This window comes from Aptenodytes patagonicus, chromosome 3, assembly GCF_965638725.1.
Source record: "Aptenodytes patagonicus chromosome 3, bAptPat1.pri.cur, whole genome shotgun sequence".
NCBI classification, from domain to species: domain Eukaryota; kingdom Metazoa; phylum Chordata; class Aves; order Sphenisciformes; family Spheniscidae; genus Aptenodytes; species Aptenodytes patagonicus.
This window is the reverse complement of record NC_134951.1, coordinates 22392596-22415060: the sequence shown is the minus strand read 5'-3', so window position 1 is coordinate 22415060 and position 22465 is coordinate 22392596. Positions and strand designations below refer to the sequence as shown.

The following is a 22465-nucleotide window of genomic DNA, read 5'->3' as shown; positions in this document are numbered from 1 at the left end:
CACTGAAACAATTAGTGCCTTTCATTTTCCTACACATGAAAGAATTTCACCATAAACAGGTTCGACCATGCATATATAACAGTTTAAATCAATGTGCAGCTATACTAGGAAAATTATTGTGGCCAGAGAGGGTTTTGTTGTGAGTTTTTTTCCTCTAGAATTATCCAAGGCAGAGAAAAAATTGATATGGATATTCTTCATTAGTTTGGGAGAAAAACGTGATTCTGTACCCATTTCAGCAGCAAAGGGTCTTTTTTTTCTCATATTATTTTTGATGTCATTTGAATAATAATGTAAGGAACCTCTCATTTGCAAATTCAGCTGCTGGCTGCACACTTCTTATCCCGTGAAAAGGGAAAGGGCTGCATTACACAGTTCTGCCAGCCCCTTAATATTCATTACTGCTGTTTTTCTCCACTGGGGCACAGAACGGTTTGAATTGAAATTGCAGAGGCAGTTAACTAAGCTTATTCAGTATGAACTTCATTCACTGTTGATATGTTTTGTTGTGAGCCTTGCTGTTTAACAACTTAAAGGCTGTTCATACTTTTTTCCCCAGTGATACCTGAATTCTTCCAGGCTTTCCTGATAACTAGAAGCAGGAGGCACTCAAACACATACAATGCTGTGGCAGGTATTTGTAGTATGAGATGAGCTTCTTGCTTACATTACCAGCTGAAGGGAAAAAAAAGCCACAGTAATAGCAAGAGACTTAATAATAGAGACAAATACTAAATAGAAAACCCAAGGCAGAGAAATTACTGATTTCAGCAATCAGTGAAAGAAAGAAAAAGGAAAAGAAATTATATACTTCCTTCAAAAATAACCTACTTTGATTTGCTAAAACCTAACTAGTAAAGAAATATTGGTAGAATTTCTTTGCCAAACAAAACTTGAAAACCAAATTAAACCCTTTCTTAACTTAAATGCTTTATTGGTATCAAATCCTACTGCCATGAGTTCTCAGTAGTAAGAAAATTTTACTTGATATAATAAATGAGGTAACAATGTTATTATATAAAGCTCTTGAATTCCTTTCCAAAGTTGCCTTGTTACTTTTACCCCCAGTCTAATAATCTATGTTTATTATCTATGACTATTTTATCTTCACAGACTGGTCTCTGTATTATTAGAAGTATGAAGAAGAAATTACAACATTTTTATATAACACCTGCAGTATTCACTCTCTTCTGCCAAACAGTTTTCAAAAATTAAAAGCAAGATTAGAATACAAATAAAAAAGGTTAGTTCAGGTGTCTGTACAAAACATTTATTTTCTCTTAGTCAAATGTTTGAAGATTTTTTTTTCTGGGATATTTCAGCAGCTTTAGTAAGTGTTATCTGTTCCTATTTCATGTTGATCAATTGATAAGAAAACCCCAGTGTTATATTCCCTGAAACTCAGACTCCATGGTTTATATAACATTTCTAATTGAGGTTAATCTTTTCTAAACTCTTGGAACTGACACGTTGTTATGGCTAGTTGATGGTGTACAATGCAGGGCTGTTAGAATTTGGAAATAATGTGCTTTTCAAAAAAACAGAGTTCATAAAGCCAAATGTGCATTAGACAACAAAGATAGATTTTAGTTATTTTGAAACCTGGCAGTTTTTGGTTTAGTGACGAACTCTATTCTTTGAAATAGAATTGATGTTCCGAGCTTTCCTTTTGGATATCCTATAATGTGAACAAAACCTTTCTCCTTCTTCCTTTCTATCCTCCTCCAAGATCTCTGCTGCTCTCCCCACATCTGTTAAGTTATTCATGCACCATTTTCAGTGCTCTCCTGTGGCAAAGCTTCTAGCTGTCTGGTTTGGGCTGTATTTTCCCCTAAGACCCTTACCTATATGCCAAGATCTAATGTGATAATTCCCACATGTTGCTTCCGTGCCCTTTACCTATATTTGGAGTAGCTGACTGTGCGACAGGTTGGTTCAGACTATATGAATGCTGCCTATCCAGCATCCACACAAAGGCTGGATCACCATTTGACCTCAGTCTTTCGGCTGTGTGTGGGTCAAACCAATAAAGGACTGGGAAGTCTTTCATTTGGCAAAGGCTATGTTCAGCCTCTACTTCTTATAATGACAGACAGAATTTAAAACTCGTAAGACAGCTGTCGCTGTAAAATAATGTGGGGGAAGTGTTGTGGGGGACTGGCAGAAAGCAGAGTGAATAATTACATATGCCTTTTTTAGTTAGGAAACTGGATTAAAATTAGGTATCGAAACAAAGCTTTTACAGCGCGCTGCTGCAGACATTGAAACTCTTCATTACATTTTTATGTATACATATAAACTTGCTGTTTCACTTGGTGTTCAGTAGAACATAATTTGACCAGATGTTCACATCTTCACTATGATACATTTCATGATGAATTTTGATTGTGAAGCCAGGCTAATTTAGGTGTAGATCTATGCAAAAAAGGTTACATCAGTAGCTTGCTCTTATGACAGAGTGAAGGTTTTGGGGTTTATTTCTGTCTTTTCTTAAAAAGGGTTAAATAATGTCTTCGCTTAAATCCAAAGGAAAACAGTCTCTACAGGTTTAGAATATGTCACTCCAGTAGATGAGATCTGAACAACTGAAAACTGAGACAGAAGATGGAAATATTTACACAAGCCTTAATTCCATATCCACAGCTGTTACCTTCACCTCAGAAAATACATGTTTTTTTTTTTTTATGCAGGTGACCACCAATGATACATTAACTGCAGGGACGAATTGCCTACCGTTCTACCGCTCATCTCCTGCGTGCGGCACTGGTAATCATGGTATTTTCTCTGGAAATCTATCAGCGCTAAATCCAAGACAACAGATCAATGGCTTAACTTCTTTCCTTGATGCTTCTACCGTCTATGGCAGTACCCCTGCTGTTGAAAACAAACTGAGGAATTTAACAAGCAAAGAAGGCCTTCTTAGAGTAAACGTTAAATATTATGATAACCATCGGGAATACCTGCCTTTTACAGACCAGATCCCATCACCCTGCGCACAGGACTCGAATGCGAGTGAAGGTGAGAGGATTGAATGCTTTATGGCTGGGGACAGCCGATCCAGCGAGGTCACATCTCTGGCAGCTATGCATACGCTGTGGCTGAGAGAGCACAACCGCCTGGCCAGAGCCCTCAAAAACATCAACGGCCACTGGACCGCTGAGACAGTCTACCAAGAAGCACGGAAAATTGTCGGTGCTCTGCATCAGGTTGGCTGCTTATTTGCTTATCTACATGTTACAGTGAATATCTTAGAACAGAATCAATCACAAAACTTTAAATATATTTCTGTGAGTGGCTTTGGAGATGATGTTACGTTTTCTTTGCCACCTATTTCTGCGCTTCAAATTTGGCATGTTCAAAGTTTGTTCTGTTTTCCATTTTCCTGAATACAATGTCGTTGTCCTTAGTTTGTCCAGACCCCTCAGTGCTCCAATTTTCTACCCTGCTTCATCTTTCTGCAGGCTCCTCTGGTGTCTATTTTGTCTATTGAAGAGGCCTTTTCAGATGCATTTCTTTGTAGGGTTTTTTTGGTAAAGGAAAATTAAAAAGTAATGTCTCTGTATTTACATAGTGTTCAAAATGTTTACTTTCTCATAGGAATTATATAAAATAATAACTGTCCTGTGTAAAAATGCTCATGAAGTTCTCAATGGTACATTAATGCATAAACTTCAAGGGCTACTCTTGATAGGAGATAGCAGGAGAAATAAATATGGGAAAACACAGAAGAAAAGAGTTCCTAAGAATGTTTAAATTAGACCTGAGAATAGGAAAATCTATTTCTACTCAGTATTTTACTTTTTTCTCCCCCCCACCCCCAAAGTAGCTATGCAGGCTTTCACTTCTTTTTTTCCTCACAGTTCTGGTATTCCATGTGGACAGCTTCGGGTCCTGCAGACCTTCACGTGACCTTATCATAAATGAAACAAAATGAAAACAGTCAACAGGATTTCCCTGGCACAAAATATAATCTGCTTGCTCATAGTGTTGGAGGCATTCAAATCCGGATGGCATCAGGACCCAGACGGATTCCTCCAGTGCGAGCCTGATAGGTGGGAGGATGTTGTGGCTCCCTGTCCTCAGGTCCAGCCAGTACAAGGCCAAGCACTTATGCCCAGTAGGCGTGCACGTGGGTGCACACACACATACAGAGCAGGCCACACCAACCAACACACACCAAAAGCAGCGCCTTTGCTGGCACTCAGGAATGTGAACAGCAGGGATGGCCTGACCCCTGTTCTCTGTGGCTGCTCAGGATTGAAGCCCATTAGTGAAGCACGCACACAGGCAACGCGGGGGTCTCCTGGGCAGCCTGCACAGTGGCTGGCCCCAGAGCTGGTCCAGCTCACGAGGCCTGGGCCCACAAGCCCCTGAGCCTCAGGGTCCCACTCACTCTCTTTGCAGGTCCTCAAGTTTCTTCTGCTGATCGTCACCTCTGGCTTGGCTGGAAACTCACTAGTGATCACACACGCACATTCAGAGTAGAGAGTACAGCCACAAAGGGGGTAGTGAGAAACAGGATTCCAGAAGAATATAGCTTAAACTGCAGAGATCAAGCACAGGGCTCAGTCAGACGAGCACACTGATCAGCTAACTCTTCACACTCAGACAGCTCCTTTTATCCCCTTTTCCTTCTATTTCCCCATGCTTTTTCCAGTCCACCTTGACCAAGTCCAGCTTGACCCTCCCTTTCCCCACCTTTAGTCCTTTTCCTAAGTACCTCATAGTGTTTCACACATTCCCACAATCCCCTTAAAACATTGCAAACGAAGTTCTTACACAGTCCCCCCAGGTCCTCTCCTCCCCGCACCTCACAAAGACTCCTACCCCCTGCAGGCAACTGCCCCTTTAGCTTGCATGATGTCCGGGGGACAGTTTCTTTCATTGGCTCATCTTGGCGGGTTTCACACCTGGGCTTGGGGTCTGGCCATTCTCTCAGGTGGCCTCAGGGAATGGACAATCCTGCGAGTCTATTTTCAATGGTTTGGTTACTCAGGTTACTCCGCTCGATGTTGCTCCTCCAAACCTCATAAGGGCCTTTGTGATTGTGGAGATTCACCTTTAATCAGACAACCTAAGACACAGTGATTCAGCCTGTCTGTTATAATCCATAATACTGGGTGAGCAATATCAGGACCAGAATAATCTGAAGGCTAAGGCACTTTCATACATTTTCTGATTCGTACAAACAGACTTTTTTAGTACCAAAAAAAGACTTTTTTGAAGATGAACTGGGTAAGGAGGGAGGAAAATGTCACTATTCTGATAAAACACTTTTCCTTTCTTCTGCCACAATTTTTAGTCAGCAGAATATGCAGAATGTTTCCTCTAAGAAACCACCGCGTTCTCTGGCATGTTGTTATTTGCACTTAAAGCCAGATAACTTCAGAAAAGTAACATACTTTATTTAATTGTACTTAGTCCTTTTGAAAAGTTTGGCTTTTTTATATATATATATATATAGGTTACATTAACCATGTCAGCTCCTCTGACGTAAATGTGCTTTTGCATTAAAATAATGGCACCGACAAGTCAGAACGGTTGTTAATACTTGTTAGAAGAAAAGTGCAAATCCAAAAGTAGGCCTCTGTGCGTTCATACACTTCTGATTTATGTCCAGTAACATTATGGCCTGAAAGAAAATACTTTGTGTAAGGCAATACGCTGCATGAATCTGGGCTACTCATTATCTCTACCAGTATCACAGACTAATGAGATTTGCCTATGGCTCATTAGGAATGTGTTTGAATTATTATCTAGCTGGTTCAGAGACATTCATTCAAGAGAGATAATTGGAGTATCTCTGTTAACCAGCAGACTAATGACAGCTCTAGCTGAAGTTACCTTGAGATTTCCACTCTAAAATTTAGTTTCACTTGCTACACATTTCTAAAATTCTCTCTTTTTGGAATGAATACTTTCAAGTGTATTCTTTGCCTGTGGGTGTGTAATTATAGAGAATTGAACAAAAAGCCTTCCTTTCTTCCTAGAATAAGGCCATACTTTTCCTCCTAGATGCTTTTTTGGCAGCATAAATATCTCTAGTGACAAGCATTTAATAATAGAAATTTGACAAAGTTACCAAACATAACAACTGCCTTTTGATATCCTGGACAAAACAGATTTTTTTTGTTACATTGTAGGCATATTTCACTGATAAGTAGCAGTTTATACAAGACACAACAGTGGTTAACTCTCCCCTTGTATTTTACAGGAATGGCACATGCTTAACTCTAAAGTATTAACACTGCAGTATACAGTGGTAAAAATACATACTCTGATTTACCTAGTGTTTTGTGCAAAAAGACATTTTTTCGTTGTCATTTACTAACTGAAATGAAACTATCTGCTTGTTTTGCTTATTCCTCTTTTGAACTGAAAAACAGAATAAGGGGAATTAGGATTCCTCCTTTTAAGCTATTTGTAAGAAAATAGTTTGAATTTGTTTTCCTTTCAACAAAAAGTGTAGACAAAACAGGAAAAAAAGCTCAATTATGCAAAGCTACAGTCTTAACATTGTTATTTTGTACATTTGTGGTCTGCAGGATGCAATGGCATGCACATGTGCTGTTCCTCCCAGAGACCGTTTCCCCTGATGTGCTGCCGTTTGGATTGTGAAAGCCAGATGATGTGGCACTAGTCAGAGTGAAGCAGGAGTTTTGCAGATCAATCTGAATCAAATTCTCTTTGATTTATTACAGTATCAGAGAACCATCTTTGAATTAATGGCGTTACTGCCAGTTGATCCCAATTGTATCTGACAACCGCCTTTAGTTTTCAGTGTGTATATAGGTGTTTTTTTCACTTCCTTCTACATCTGCTTGTGTTCTCTGAACATCTTGCATCCCTACCTCTCTGCCATGATTCGAAGCGTGGGTTGAAAGTGGGTGTCTTCTGAGGCTGACATACTTTAACTTAACTACAATTATTGGGTTCAACATGGCTAACTTGGATGAAACTTGTTTGTGAAATTAGATGATTAGATAACTCCCCTCAGAGCTTAAACTCTATCAAATTATAAAATATAAATAAATAAATAATAGATATTATAAAAGAGTGTGTTGCATACTGTCATAACTCATGTTTATAAAGAGTATAGTTCAGACTATTAACGGAACTATAATAATGTCTTCATTATTTATTAAAAATTGAACTATCATACAATCACCCTTTACAGAAAAGTTTAGGACTTCAACATCATTTGTAAATCCTTTAATATCTACAGTGAGAACTTCAAACCAACTGTGCTTAGCACTTTAATGAATTAAACATCATTGCTATGTTTGATTGTTGTCTATTATTTCTGCAATCTTTCCCAAGTGCTGGAGCTTCATTTAATTGGCTCTTCGCTCTCTCAGTGAGATACTATTCCTTTGCAGTTTCCTCTGGCCAATGGCAAAGACAAGTTGCACTTTTGGCCTTACTTATTCTTATGATAGTTGACATATTTTTATATTCTCCCTTCCACCCTTTTTTTTATCTTCCTTTTCCATCCATTGTGCCCCATTTATACCTACTTTGGAAAATGCTGGAAGGGTTTTGGCAAGGGAAGTCTGCTGAACCTTATGAGAAGTGGTATGAATTTCTGTATCTTTTGTACCTAATTTAAAATAACTTTTAACATGAACAAAAAATACTCAAAAATAATCTGAAATTGCGTAACCTATTTCCAAATACCTAATGTATGGCTGACTTCTGCTGGGGATGACCCAGCCTGGAGGCAAACCCAGCCAGGATGCTCACTGAGTTCATAAGGATGCTTGGGAACCCCTGTTGTAATTCTGCCTTCTGAATGAGAGGGACACTGCCTTTCACACTAACAGCCTGTTTAACTTGGAGTATCATTGTGTTTGCAGGTCAGGATTCAGTTACTTTTCTATAAACAGTGCCCATGTGATTCATGATATGATGTAAAATCTGTACAAAGCCTTTTCTGACAGTCTTGTAATCACTCAGATCTTGTTTCTTACTGAATACTTACCAAATGATTGGTTGAATTGCCAGGAAATCAGAACTTTATTTTCTCTGATATGACTAAATGTATAACATTTAAATACTCTCAATCCCTCTGTTACTATCTGGTCATATAGACTACTAAAGTCATTTAAATATTGAGCATATGGGTTTCTGTTTAAAAGACAGTGCCCATTTGTCATCATTTTTCACTGAATTATACTATTGAAACAATGATGGCCGTGAGACAGTAGAAATATTGACATTATTGATTAAAATTAATTTCTTCATGAGACTTCTATGGAGCTTGGAGTTGATGCTATGAGGGGTTGAATGTCTCCTAAGAGGACCTTGGATTACCACTAATCTCATAAGCGTCACAAGGAGTTGAGACCACCCAGTACCTTGCAGGTTCAGACTCATTATATTCACATAAATCCCTTATGCTGCTGCAAACACCTGAAAGTTAACCTATTATTCATAAATAGACTCAAAATAAGTAATAAATGGTAGAGCAGTTCATTGTACTTGTTTGCATTTTCTTTTCCATGTAGTCCCTTTCTGGCTCTGATTTTATTGACGTATTTTTAGGCAAAAATATTCTTTTGTTTCCACAGGATAATCTCAGTTGTTGAAGGAACACTGTATCGAAAGAAAGTATTATGCTTATTTATGCAAAATATGAGAGGAAATAAATCTTTCAAATCATTCTCTCAGAGCAGGGAGTGCATGCAAAAGAATTTTAACAAAAATAATTTTGATGTTTGTCAGCTCTTTACACCTTCTTTAAAACTTATATATGTGTCAGTTATGAGAACTTGTAGCAAGCCTCTCCTTGACTTCACAGAGACAAATTCAGGCAAGGTATGTTCAGAGACTACAGAAAGACTGGATGCTACATGCTGATGTACTTTATATATGGTTCTCTGTCAGACTCCAGATTCTTTCTGGCAGTATCATCTTCTGTATTAGTAACAACTTCTTAGTCTGTATTGTCTAAAAATCACTTCCAATTGATGGAGCCTTATTTAGCCATTGGAAGTTTCCATCAAACAGATGCCTCTCAGCTCAAGGCAGGCATAAGACCCCTTTTTACCTTAGCCTTTTAATTTTCATGTCTTGAAAAGTCAACCCCTCTTCCCCTACCAAGGAAACAAGAAATGAAGATCTTACCTCTGGAGCAAATGAAAAATCTGAATTACCCTTTCCTTCAGGGAATCTGGCCTTTATGAGCAGCTTAGCTTGGGATTTCATTTACAGTGAGCCAAAAAATGACAGTCACATCAGGATGTTTGCGTCCATGGCTAACCTAGTCCTATTTAAAGTCTTTGCTTGTAAAAACTAACTCTAAATCTAAAATTAGAAAGAACTGTTGTCCTGCAAAACCTTTGTGAATGTAGCAAAAGGTTAACTTCTCAAATGTACAGTGTCAGTATTAATTTCTAGTAATTATTTTATTTCATTTTCTTCATATGTTGTACTAACAGAGCTGTAAAAGGAATTCTAACCTATTGTCTTTCAAATATTTGTTCACTGCATGACCTAGCCTGAAAACATAAAGAGGTTGTTACCTCTGCCTTCTGAGAAAAGTGAGTGAATTCTGGAGGGGTTTGCTTGTCTCTGTGCTGTGCCTAAAATAAAGATACAAGTTTTTCATAAGGTCATTTTATGCCAACTAGCTTTTCAATATGCACTATATCAAGCTCAAAGTACATTTGTCTGTATATTTTATTGCACACTATATTGAATATGTAAGGTATTTTATTTAGTTCATTATGCTTCGTATTCATCCCATTATGTTTTACTGAGTTCAGCATAATCTTTAACCTATAACACACTTTCATTTTATTTGGTACATTAGATCGTTTTCCCCTTTTTTTTTGGTCATGATTACTCATATGTTTTTTTCATGCTGTAATGCTATTACATTATAAAAGCATTTGACAGAAGGTGTTTGTCAGCATTTTCATTTTTGAAGTGTGTTTTTTAGGAGTCTATAAATCGGCTTGAGTTTAGCATAAAATGTCTACCAAGGGATTCTGGGCACCAGTATTTTAAAGCCTCATCATTTCAAATATTCAGTAAAGAGGATTTCTGTCACAAATATATGTCTGAAAATAGAATCTGTTCATATCAACAACCATTCTTGAAAGATTTTATAGTAATTCATGCTTTCATTGCCATTTTTAAGGGCATTATAATTTACACCGTCACAATCAGGTCTTTAAATCTCAGCACACGTCCTGTGAGCTGGATTACCCCCATAGATGGGAAGTGAGCAACAGTGGTAATGTCTACTCAGGAGGCTTTGGTCTAGCATTTATGGTACAAGCTAACAGGGGCCTGGCAGCCGTACTGCACTGAGCCATGCCACTGATTCTCTCCAGTCATTTGTCTCCTTACTGCAAAAATAAGAACGATATTGTTTACCAGCTAATACTGCTCTTAGCCATGCCAAGTGCTTGGGGATAGATGAGTGAAGAAAAAGGCATTTAGCATGTTGGAATCATTACTATTCACCTATAAAAACACTGAATGATAAATGTTTCTTTTTCTTTTCTTTCAGATTATTACTTTAAGAGATTACATTCCCAAAATCATTGGTCCAGATGCTTTTAATCTATATATCGGCCTTTATACAGGTTATGATCCCACAATGAATCCTACCGTTTCTAATGTATTTTCAACAGCTGCTTTTCGTTTTGGTCATGCAACAATCCAACCAATAGTAAGGCGATTGAATGCACAGTATTTAGATGATCCAGAACTCCCAAATCTTCATTTGCATGAAGTTTTCTTTAGTCCCTGGAGGCTCATTAAAGGAGGTATGGTTTTATTTAAACGGGTTGGGTTTTTTTTCCAGAATATCGTAACTTTTTTCAAAGTTACTTATCTTGAATTAGGAATAAGAACATTTATATAACTGCATCACTGATTTAAGTTGTTAAACTGGTTCCAGAGCATTAACATGAACTGGAACAATTGTTCTGAGTTAAATAGTTCTCTGAATCAGACAAAAGTTATTCTCCAGGTTAAACCAGTCTGGTAGATGGACAATAGATTGATGATTGATGATGAAGATATTTCAAATATTTTTTTGGTGGATTAATGTATTATCAGGTTGCAAATTTTCTTGCACCTGAAGAAGCGGATGGAGCCTTTTCATAGCACTATTACTCCTATTTCAACCTGCAGCACATTTTTGCATTTGTTTGAATGTAAAAGCCTGTGGCCAATGTTTAAAAAACATAGAAGCATACATGCATTCACATTTGTTAAGAAAGTTATAATGGTTTATATATATACTGTAATGTTATATTATTTTTGTGTTTAAAGGAGGCTTGGATCCTTTACTAAGGGGTCTTCTAGCACATTCAGCAAAACTGCAGATGCAAGATCAACTACTGAATGAGGAATTGACAGAAAAACTGTTTGTGTTGTCCAATAATGGTTCACTTGATTTAGCATCGTTAAATTTACAGCGTGGCCGTGATCACGGACTCCCAGGTCTATTGATTTTTCTTGAATTTTCTCCCAGCTGGTAACTGAACTATAAGTGTGTATATTTGGGATGTAATTGTAAGCTTTTAAATAATAGCTTTAGTAAAAGTAACTTAGGTCTCTCTTAAAATGTAAGTAGCTAATATTTTTAACTTTGATGGAAGCAAAATATTCCCCAGCATTTGAAATTAAAATAACCTGTTAAGTCTGAAATCTGGAAGGACAGTACTAGTGAGTGGATCTGGGTGTGCTTGATGTAGGTACCTGAGGCTTGTTCTTGCTGGAACCAGCTCGAGAGGAGTGGGGTTTCTGCCCACAGCAGCTACTTGCCATTGGCAGGCTGCCCCCAGCCTGTGGGACAGGTCGACTTAGACACAACCTCATTGGCTCTACCGACCATAGAAGGTGTTGAGATGTCTCCAGGAGTGGTGTAGATGGCTTATTTAGGTGTACACCTCATTTTGAGAAATATTACACATTTGTGCCTGTTTTTTGCACTAGCTTTCTTACTCTAGTCAGCCCAGGGTGAGATTGAACTAACAGTCAAAGAGCATTAGCCCATCAGCCCATGGGTGTACTGGCTTAGAAGAAGACTGCTGGAGCTTAGTTCAATTTGATTGCATCAGCTGTTAAAATATACAGTATGTTCCCAGTCCTGTGTAAAAACCTCTTACAAGCATGCCACAGCTACCCTTAGCATGGTAGACAGAGCCTCTTTCTTTTTTGGTACTAAAACTGTGTCCTGACCCCCTGCCTGATCAGACAGCTTGTCTGCATGAATAAGGAACAAACCTGGCTGCCCTTCTATGCTCTGAGCCCAATGTCCCACCCATGGAGGTAGGACTGACCATTGTCAAAGGGCGTTACGTCTCTGGGTGACAACCCTCTCCATTTCTCCTGTACAACTCTGCAGCTAGGAATACACAAGTCATTGGCCCTGGACAGTAGAAATGAAGTCTGACTCCGGCCTGGAGTTTAAAGCTCTCAGTCACACAAGGGTAGAAATGGAGGTTTGATCTCCCAGACCAGAAATTAAAGTTTTGTTGGGAGATGGGTGTGTGTGGGGGGGTGTGTGTTAATTCCAATGATGTAAAAGAATGTAAAAGAAATATATTTTCCAGAGAACTGGACATGTGCCCTAGGACACTCTCCTTAATAAAGTGCTTTAGTTACTAACTTCATTCATGTTACTTCTTGCCTACTCTTCACCTAACTCCTGTATTCCTAGTCTGGAAATCTCAAGACACAGTGCATACTCCTATTATCTATTATCATGTTTCCATTGCTTAAATATGGAAGAATTGTTTTAAAACTTTGTTTTCCTTCATGAAAATGATGCAGCAATTTCATATCCTGTAGTTTCAGATCCTGCCATCATTTCCCCGATCAATTTAACCAATAATAATAGGCCTATTTTTAGACATAACTGTCTATGACTATGATTAAAGTTGTCAGAATCCAGTGCTTATAAATTTATTAATTTCATATATCATGCTTAACAGCCAAGTCTAATCTTCCTCTTTTACAGGTTATAATGACTGGCGAGAATTCTGTGGCTTACCAAAACTGGAAACTCAAACTGACCTGAATACAGTAATAACCAATCACAATGTCACTGAAAAAATAATGGAATCGTACCATAATCCTAACAATATTGATGTTTGGCTTGGTGGTCTGGTAGAAGACTTTCTTCCAGGTGCTAGAACCGGTCCCCTGTTTGCGTGTATAATTGGAAAGCAAATGAAAGCACTAAGGGATGGTGACCGGTGAGTTTATTCATGCTGTTGAATCATTTGTGTAATATGCAGAAGCAGTGGAGATTTTACAGATATGTGAGAATACTTCCCAGAATATAAGACAACATGATACTTAAACAGGCTTTAAACAAATTATTCCCTGCCACTTCCATGTTTTTAACTTCGCTCCTTCAGTTTTGTTGGGTGACCTTTTGCTTATTCTTCTTTGGTTTGTATATAATTTCAATTCCAGATGACATGGAGATTGTTTCTGTGGTATTGAGATGCCCAACTTTGCACTCCTGGTGGAAATACAATGTGTCACCAGCAGTTAATTGTGCCAGAGGCAGCTAACTTCTCTGTGGATGGATGTAGTACTGTGCAGGCTTTAGCTATCAGGTCCCTGAGGGCTGCACTGGACTCAGGGTCCTTAACTGGAAGAACCTCAACATTTTCCATGGCAAACACAGCAAAGTCAGAAGGCATAGGCAGGGAGCTGTAATTCAGGCTTCCTAGAGGGGATAATAAAAACACCATGTACCTAGTCTTATGTGAACTGGGACTGCAGAGTGCTCCCAGAATTGCCTCATCGGACACAGCATAGTATGTCCCTTCACCCAACACTGCACAACCACCACCAGGATCTTGTGCGAGTTCAACCTTCCACACCAGGAAGGCAGGAGAAATGCAACTTCAGGTCACAAAGGGGTGCAAGATGCAGTTTATATCTTGCTTCTGCTCCTGAAGCAATTATAAAACCAACCTTTTTTTCATGTCCATCATGTACTTGTGGCAGTAATTTCGAATCTCATGAGAAGACTGATTTTAAACTGCTCACACCATGCTAGCAGTGGTGTTTTAAGTACATCTGGTCCTTACACTCACCTTTAAGGTCCTCTCATAAGTCACTGTTCTGGAAAGAAACCATTATGTAAATAAGCATCTGAGACAGAATTTAAATCTGAACTTTAAAAAATGTTAATTAATTAGCTCACAGGAAAAAGCGATGTTAATCATAAAGGTGGTATCTTATTAGCACAAACTGTATAGACAACAAACATTCCACTCAGCTATGTTAAAAATGTGATTGAAAGTCTTCTGAATCATACAGGCATACTTGACCCTATCTGGGGAAGGGTAATCTATCGAGGTCCTTCCAGCCTTGTTTCCATTATTCAGTGTCTTATGATACTACTAGCATTAATTAAACTTAAGCATAATTTAACATTAACTTCAAATTGAGAAAAAGAGTTCTAATAATAAAAGAATTCCCTAAGTTTCTGCCTCAAAGTTTGTGTCAGCTAACTTAAACGTGAAATGGTATTGTCATTAATACTATGATAAGGAACTATCTAAGAGAAGTTAGAAGTATGTAAAAACATGTTATAGTTGTCACACAGTAAGTATAAGAACAGAAAAGTCTAACATTCATTGCAGTGCCTTGTCAGATAGAGTATTGGGTATTATCTTGTAACACTTGTAACACTACCTGCTTACTAGATATCCTAATTGACATGTAAATAAGTAGGGATTTCAAAACATCTCTTCTAACATACTCACTTAAGTTCAGAAATCAGGACTAAGTGGAATTTTTTACTGATTGAACTCCATCCTGACAGCCTTAAAATCTTTTGTCAGTAATCTGACAAAACATGAAGGGATTTCTTTTTCCAATGTACTAAACTCAGGTACTGTCTTAACCTCAGCCAAATCACCTGGAACAAATTGTTTCTGTTCCATCAGCTTTGACTTTCTTTTTCTGTCTCTCCTACTCTGAATCTTTTTGTGATCTCAGGATTTGCAATAGTTGGGCAAAAATTCTGAAACTGACTTTGTCATTCTTTGCATAGGAGGGCTTGTGCCTCCTTTATTTTTTTTCTTTTCTTTCTTTCTTTTTTCACTCTAACACTGTAAAATTCACCTGTAAATTTTTGGGCACCTGATACAGATCAGTTGGAGCAACCTTTGTTAGAGTAAACACCTATTGGCTGGGTAGATTAAAAAATGATTTTGTGCTTAAGCCTTCTCAGCAGTGTAGATGAAACTGAATTTTGTGATGAAAGTAGAATAGGTTTTAATGTATAAGAAAGGGGAAATGACAGGCGTAGGAGAGCTGAGTGGAGCAAAGTCTCTGATGGCTTTGGTTATGGGAAGGGGCCTGGGAACAATCAATGAGGTTTCAGGATGCTCTGAGAAGTTAAGGGACAGTGTGCAGGTGAAGGGTAGGAGGAAGGCATCTTTCTTTTTTCCTCTTTCCAGCCCCTCCATCTCTCCTGCACTTCTTGTCACAGTGCTGCTGAGGTGTGGGACATTCACTCCATCCCTGGTCCTGTAGATTGCCTCCTCCTCCAATATAGGTAAAGTGGGACAGGTTTCTCCCCAAATTGTCCTGCTGTAGGTAACTATTTGCCTATAAAGCCAGTTTACCAAAATTTCACATGCACTTACCTTACTTAACCAGTATACTCTTGTTGGCAGCAGGGTCCAATTTGCCCTGAAAAGCCCTCCCAGAGCACACTAGCAGCCCTCATGTTCCCCAGAACACAAACAGGACTGTCAGACTTCTCATTTGCATGGTACCATTTCAGGGGGCTCATAAAATGGTACCATTTTATGCTGCACGTCAGGTTTGCACACGGTCCACAGTCAACATTGCTGTTGATCCCTTCCGATCATAAAAATGTAAACACAAAAACCACAGACTTTTCTAGAAACCCCGGGCTTGTTCCCCCAGTATTATGGATGCCCACGTCCTGTGTTAAACCTGAGGTTAATTTGTATAGTGTGATTGTATCCATACTCTACTGCTAATGGTCCTAGGACATGTTACCATAAACCCTGCCTAACATTTAGGAAAATCCTAATTGGCCTGACTACCACAGGGAACTATCTTAGCAGTGTAGCAGTGCTTAACACTGTTTAATGCACTAATGCAGATGTGCTATTAAACGCTCCGCAAATATTTTTTGCCATTCATGACGTCTTTTTGTACAAAATGTTTATCTTTTCTTTTTTCCCCCAATGTTTTCTTTCCCTTTCTTTTTATCTTTAAGCACATATGTATGTGTGTATGCACACATATATAATATATATCATTTAATAGATACACCTGTGTAGCATCAACTGTTTCTTCTGTTCTGCCACCGCACTCCCGATCTGACAGAATGGAAAAAGCAGCTCCTCTCTCTTTCAGCCAGTCTTAGCTTACCTTTTTGTATGATCAAAAGCACAATTACCATCTTACAATTTTCTACTATAATTAAATTGCATATCTACAGCTTTCTTCGCAAATGAAGAACTCCATATTAAACAGAGGAGCATTCAGCAATACCTGTTTTCATAGCAACCATTCAGTAATTGCAAGCAGAATTCAAAAGCTATGGTATGGGGAAATCTAGTATGGCTACTCCTGTAATTCTCCTGTAATTTTTGCTTAAAGCAATTTATAAGTGCACAGTGAATGCTGGTGTGCATAAGATTAAGCATCCAGTTCAAACAAATTAGTTCCAAGTTTTTATCTCAGGATTGTAACTTTTTTTGTGTCCCTGTATCATCAATGAAAAGTAATTCTGCAGATGTGAATAACTAATAGTTTTAACCAGCTGACTTTAACACATCATTTGAGTTGACCAGTACGTCAGACCCACACTAGCCTTTTCATGACTTTCAGGCTGGGTATGTAAGTCCGCAGATCATGGTGTTACATAGGGTACTGTGAAAGTAAGAATAATCAGCTCTTTGAATTTGATCTTTTCAAAATGTTTCTATCAATCTTTCCAGATTTTGGTGGGAAAATGATAATGTTTTCACAGAAGCTCAAAAGCATGAACTCAAAAAACACTCATTGTCCCGCGTGATTTGTGACAATACAGGGATTTCTGAAGTGCCAGTAGATGCCTTTAAACTTGGAAAGTTTCCACAGGATTTTAAGCATTGCGACGATATACCTGGGATGAATTTAGAAGCTTGGCAAGAATTCTATCAGGAAGGTAATCTGGTAATTACCAGTCTTTTCTGACAGGAGGGGAGAGTAATCAGCAGTTAGAGCACTGACCTTGGTTGTGGCAGGTCTTGAGTTACTGGTCTGATGCAGATCTTTAGTATTTCTACCACTTAGAAATGGGATCTAAGTCTTTCTCTCCTTCTTTCTCAACTTCCTCTGTAAAAAAGAGAGTGTTTGCCAACTTCACTCTGATAACATGAATGGCTTGTGATATATTCAGACATTATGGCAATTGGGGCAGGAGTTCTTAGACAGATAGAAAATATTAACTAAGAACTCTGCAGAACATATTATTAGAAGATAATGCTAATTTTACAAGCATTATAAGTCAAACCTGAGGTATTCCATATAAATTCTTGTCCAGAAATGAACAATTAAATTTTTGATCATCTTAAAACATGTCAGTAATTTACTGAAGTTAATTTATAGCAGTAATGCAGAATAATGTCCATTTTCAAGGGTAAGGTGGTAATTTTTTAAGAGCTTGTAATACAGTCTTTTTATTCATAGAGGAAATATGTGGAACACCAAAGAGTGTGGAAAATGGTGATTTTGTATACTGTTCCGAATTTGGAAAATCTACAGTGACTTATTCATGTCAGTATGGATTTCAGTTACAAGGAGAAGAGCAATTAACCTGCACAAGTAAAGGATGGAACTTTGAGGCTCCCGTTTGTATAGGTATCTATTTTGTTGTTGTTGTTTCTGAATTTTCTAAAAGTTAAAGTCAAGCACATCTCATCAGAAGTGAACTCCCTCCTATGCTCTCTTGTAGTCAATTTTCTGGGTCTGTAGGTATGATAACATGATAATGTGAAACTATCCTTGCTCCAGAATTGCTATCTCAATCTCTACCCATCCTGATTCAGCAATCAGGTTGATGATAGGAAAATGTCACTAAAAATTACCTAATTAAGCAAAAATGAGTCAATTAACAACCAGTAGGGAAAAAAGCAGCAAATCAGAATTATACATTGCTTCTTCCAACATTCAACATAACAGCAAGACATGACAGTTGTCATTTTCCTATCATTGTTTCAACGGATGCTCTAGATACAAAATGAGTTCAGCACCAGTAGTTCATGTATCATCCTAATAAGTTAAGCAAAAATGTCAAAGAAAAAAATACTGTGAAGTGAATAAGTGAAATTAAGCAAATTAATTATCACTTCAGTTCCAACCTCTGTCCCCAAAATATCTGTGAAAAGATTTGCCAGAAGTGAATTACTTCTGCAGGTACAAAAGTAAAGCAGGTGAAAAATCAGTAAAAACATATTGTCTTTTGACATTTCATGCACATTTTCAGGGGAATTCTTTTATCTTCTCTCTTCCTTTTGCCTTATTTTTACTGTTGAATAGAATAGGATAGGAAGAAAGTGAATGTGGCAAATATTTAATTACAAGACCTTCACTCGTCGCAGCTATGAAGGATGAATTCTTTCTGTTCACATTTCAAATGTGTGTGCTTATAATGGTATGTGTGTATATATATTTATTTATATATATTTATTTTTCTATATATTTGTATATATAAATCTATACACACACACACACTCAAACTGCTCAGCTTTATAAGAACATGAAAGAAAATGAAACCTGAAAAGGCCATATTTAGGAATATATTATGGATGGTGGTAAATTAATTTGAATGCAAGTGCTGCAGCTGATCCACAATAAAGTCTGCTTATCAGTATTTCTGTGACAGCAGAATAGAAAGCTCTTCATTCTAATTGTATACCTGGTATGGAAAAAGTCAAATGAAATTTGCAGCTCTTTCCTTTATTCAAATCCTATTTATCCACTGAATTCCACCCACATAAATACCATATAAAGAAATAAAGCTGTTAAATGAATTATAATAAAATCTTTTCAATAGATTAATGTTCTGGCAGCAAGCTGAATAAATAAGTTATATGAATGAATCATTCCTTGTCCTAGTTTCTTTTAATACGTTCAGTAATGTAAACAAAAGACTGTATATCTGCTATAGGAAAACAAGCTGCTGCATATATTAAGTAAGCAATGCCTTTATTAAATGAAAACCATCAAAACCCACTTATGCAGATGCTACTTGAATTTTACAGTAGAAAGCACTTTGTTCCATGCATGTCTGTGCAATGTGTTCTCATTCTTTTACATGTTCAGCAAATTAGGAATAAGTCAAGCAATATAAAGAGGAGGATAGAGCTTAGCATTTCTGCAGATGGTTTCAAAATTATATGCTGCTCTGGAAAAGAGAGTGGCCTGCTGGCAAAAGCATAGGAATCTGAGAGCTGTTAATTCCTGCTTACTAACTTCGGCTTTGACAGAAATCATTTCTATTGATTCAGGAAGTCATTTAGTGCTAGACTATGCTACCTTCCTTTATATTAAGTGTTATCTTACTCTTGATAGATAACTCTGTTTACTTTGCTTTAATAAAGTATTGCTGTCTTTGAGTAGTAGGGTAGGCTGGTAAGATCTGACATGCACAATTTAATGATGGAAAAAAGAATTAGCTAGTTAACAGCATGACTTATGGATGTACAAAAGCTGAAATAGCACATTTGAATTACAGTGCAGGCAAAGCCTGTGCAGGTTTTCCTTCCCAGACAATGATGAAGCCAGTGGGAGTTAACCCAAAATGTAGTCTTGAAGGGAGTAATACTTATTCAGGAATCTTCATCCTGAACAACAGATTATTTTCCTGCTTCAGAGAGGTGTTATAAGAGTTAGTGTTTCTTAAGGGTTCTGAAGTTTAAGACTATTCCTTGCATGATTAGTCTTTTGACTCAATTGATGGCTAGCTTTGGACACAGCTACTGCTTTTGTATTAAAATTTCAGAGAGGATCAGGCTTGATCCTATTTCCAATGACAGAATTCCCCAAGTGAACTGAGTGACAATGCTAAGCTAAGTCAGTAAATCATTTCTACAGGGTCAGTTTCTAATACTGATCAAAAAAAGCTACTTAGCCTGAAGTATCAGATCAAACATTATGGTCGGGAAGGAAAGGAAAGGAATATAACCAAAAGGAGAAGACACTGAAGGCTCAGCTAGTTGCCCACATATGGGCTTGCAGTGCTTCCTAGGACCGTGGGTCAGAGACATTGAACAAGCTGGCAAATATTATACAGGACTAATGGGAAACTATCTAAGACAGTGCTGGACACCTATCTTTAGGCAACTGAGTCAAGTCCTGCAAGTAAATATTACACCGAAAGAAGAAAGATGCAGAAATATGGAAAAGACTCCATTCTTTCCCTCATTGGGTACCTTCTCTTCTGCATGCCACACTGACTCCCATTTCATCACATAATCAGAATGTGAGAGTGAAAGGTCTTGAATGGCCTCAGGAACAATGTTTATGTAAATTTTCCAATGGATAATTGTTCATCTGCTCATCATTCTGTCAGGACATTGTCATTTCACAGAATTTATATAGCATCTAGAAACAACAATCTTTGCAATAATATCACAGGTTACTGTTATAAATTTTGTATCCAAAACTAACCTGAATCCTTGGCTCCTCAAAATCATGCCTAGAAACGTATAGAACTGTGTCAGTGTTATTATTTTCACTATCTCTATAGAGCACATTATGGAAAAAGTTTATAGAGGAACTCAAAGTCTTAGGACATAAACACGTGCAAGAAGAGCTCTCAAGTTTACAGTCTGCATTTTTGAAAGTTCAGTCAATTGCCATTTGTAGCTTTTGGTGGATTACCAAAACAACATTTTCTTTTTTCATCATTTCCAGCTTAAAAACAAACAAAAAAACCCCAAAATCAAATCAAAACAAAACAAATGCAACTTTGTGCTTTAAACAGTAGCAACGAGGATCTTTGGCAGTATCTATGTGTCATTGAAAGTGTACAATACCTTTCATTTATGAATACTTGTAGAAGGTGTGTATGAGAAGGTAGTAACCCCTCTCTGTAATTTGTAATGATTATTGATCAGTGTCTATTCATTTTGCAGACATCAATGAATGTGAAAATGAAATTAATCCACCATGCTCTCCTTCTGCTAAATGCATTAACACTAAAGGCAGCTACAAATGTCTCTATACTGATCCTTACAAGCTGGCAGAAGATGGAAGAACATGCATTGGTAATGCTTGCAAACCTACTGTCCATTAAAATTTTCTCTGTTCTGTTTTACAATGCTGTAAAAATCATAAAATTGAGATTTATTGAAGACCTGTTAACTTACATAAAAAAACTCTACACAGTCATGGGCATAAAGATACAGTCAGATTCTGTAAAGTAAATGAAGGTATTGAATAAATAATACAGACACAGAAGTAAGCTGTTTTTTTCCATTCCTACTGTGTACAAACCACTAAGTATTTCCTGACAGTGCATATGAAGGGGGGATCAAATCTGGCTCAGTTTCTCCTCGTTAGTATCTAAATTCAGCATCTGAATCTTAACTAAGTTCCACCTATTACATTCCAAAACTGTTAACCCTTTTAAGGCTAGCATAAATTATGCATTTTCCTGTTTTTCAGCTTTTCAGCATGCGCGGAAGCTGTATTGGGTCTTAAGGTTTAGGTGGGGAGTATGAATGTAGTTGCCCACTGATGCTGAGCAATACCTGTTCTGGGGAAAGAGTGCCTAGATCTGTCAAAAGCTCCATGAAAACCTGTAATCCAAACTCAAGTGGATGGATACCTACTTTACCAAAGTGCCCAAGGGAAGCACAGAAAGTTTAGAGTGCTCAAATCTTGCATATTCAGTGCTGTATGCCATGCAACCATAAGTAGACTGAATCTCACTGATGACAAATTTCTTGTTTCCTATTTCAGCAAATACCTTGCTTATGACATGTGGGATTACACTGTCCCGTATTATTAATTGTACAAAGAAAACACAGGATGATAATTCCCCAGCAAAATAATTACCTTCTTGCAAGCAAACAGTTATCTTGAATGATACGATGTACATCCAGTCAGTTTTCCAGATGTGGTTCAGGATCACATGAGCATATTTCCTCAAGTGAGACCTCATCCCTCAAATGAAACCTTAAGTGAGGCCATGTGAGATCACCAAAGGCTCAGGAGTGAAGGACAGTGGGAGACCGCACTAATACAGCAGCACTTGGCATCCCTCTGAGCAGGCACACCAACAGAAGTACCTTCTCAACAGTGAATGTTGCCAGAAGGACCTACTTCTCTCTCACTCTAGCAAATGCAAATGCAAATCCTCAGGGTCAACTCTTTCTGAGATAAAACCAAAAAGGAACGGTGCTAGTCATTCAGAGTTTCATCTTTTGAAATACCAGAAAAATAG

At 37.8% G+C, this 22465-nt stretch overlaps 1 protein-coding gene across 1 annotated transcript in view; it reads left to right on the top strand.

Moving 5' to 3' along the window:
• Positions 1-21313, top strand: part of TPO (thyroid peroxidase) — a 46372-nt gene extending 25059 nt beyond the window's left edge. The window contains 7 exon segments of the mRNA XM_076335435.1: positions 2691-3206; positions 10520-10778; positions 11290-11460; positions 12983-13220; positions 16971-17179; positions 17704-17874; positions 21153-21313. Of these exon segments, the coding sequence (XP_076191550.1) occupies positions 2691-3206; positions 10520-10778; positions 11290-11460; positions 12983-13220; positions 16971-17179; positions 17704-17874; positions 21153-21313 (1725 nt within the window).
• Positions 21314-22465: the final 1152 nt, after the last annotated feature.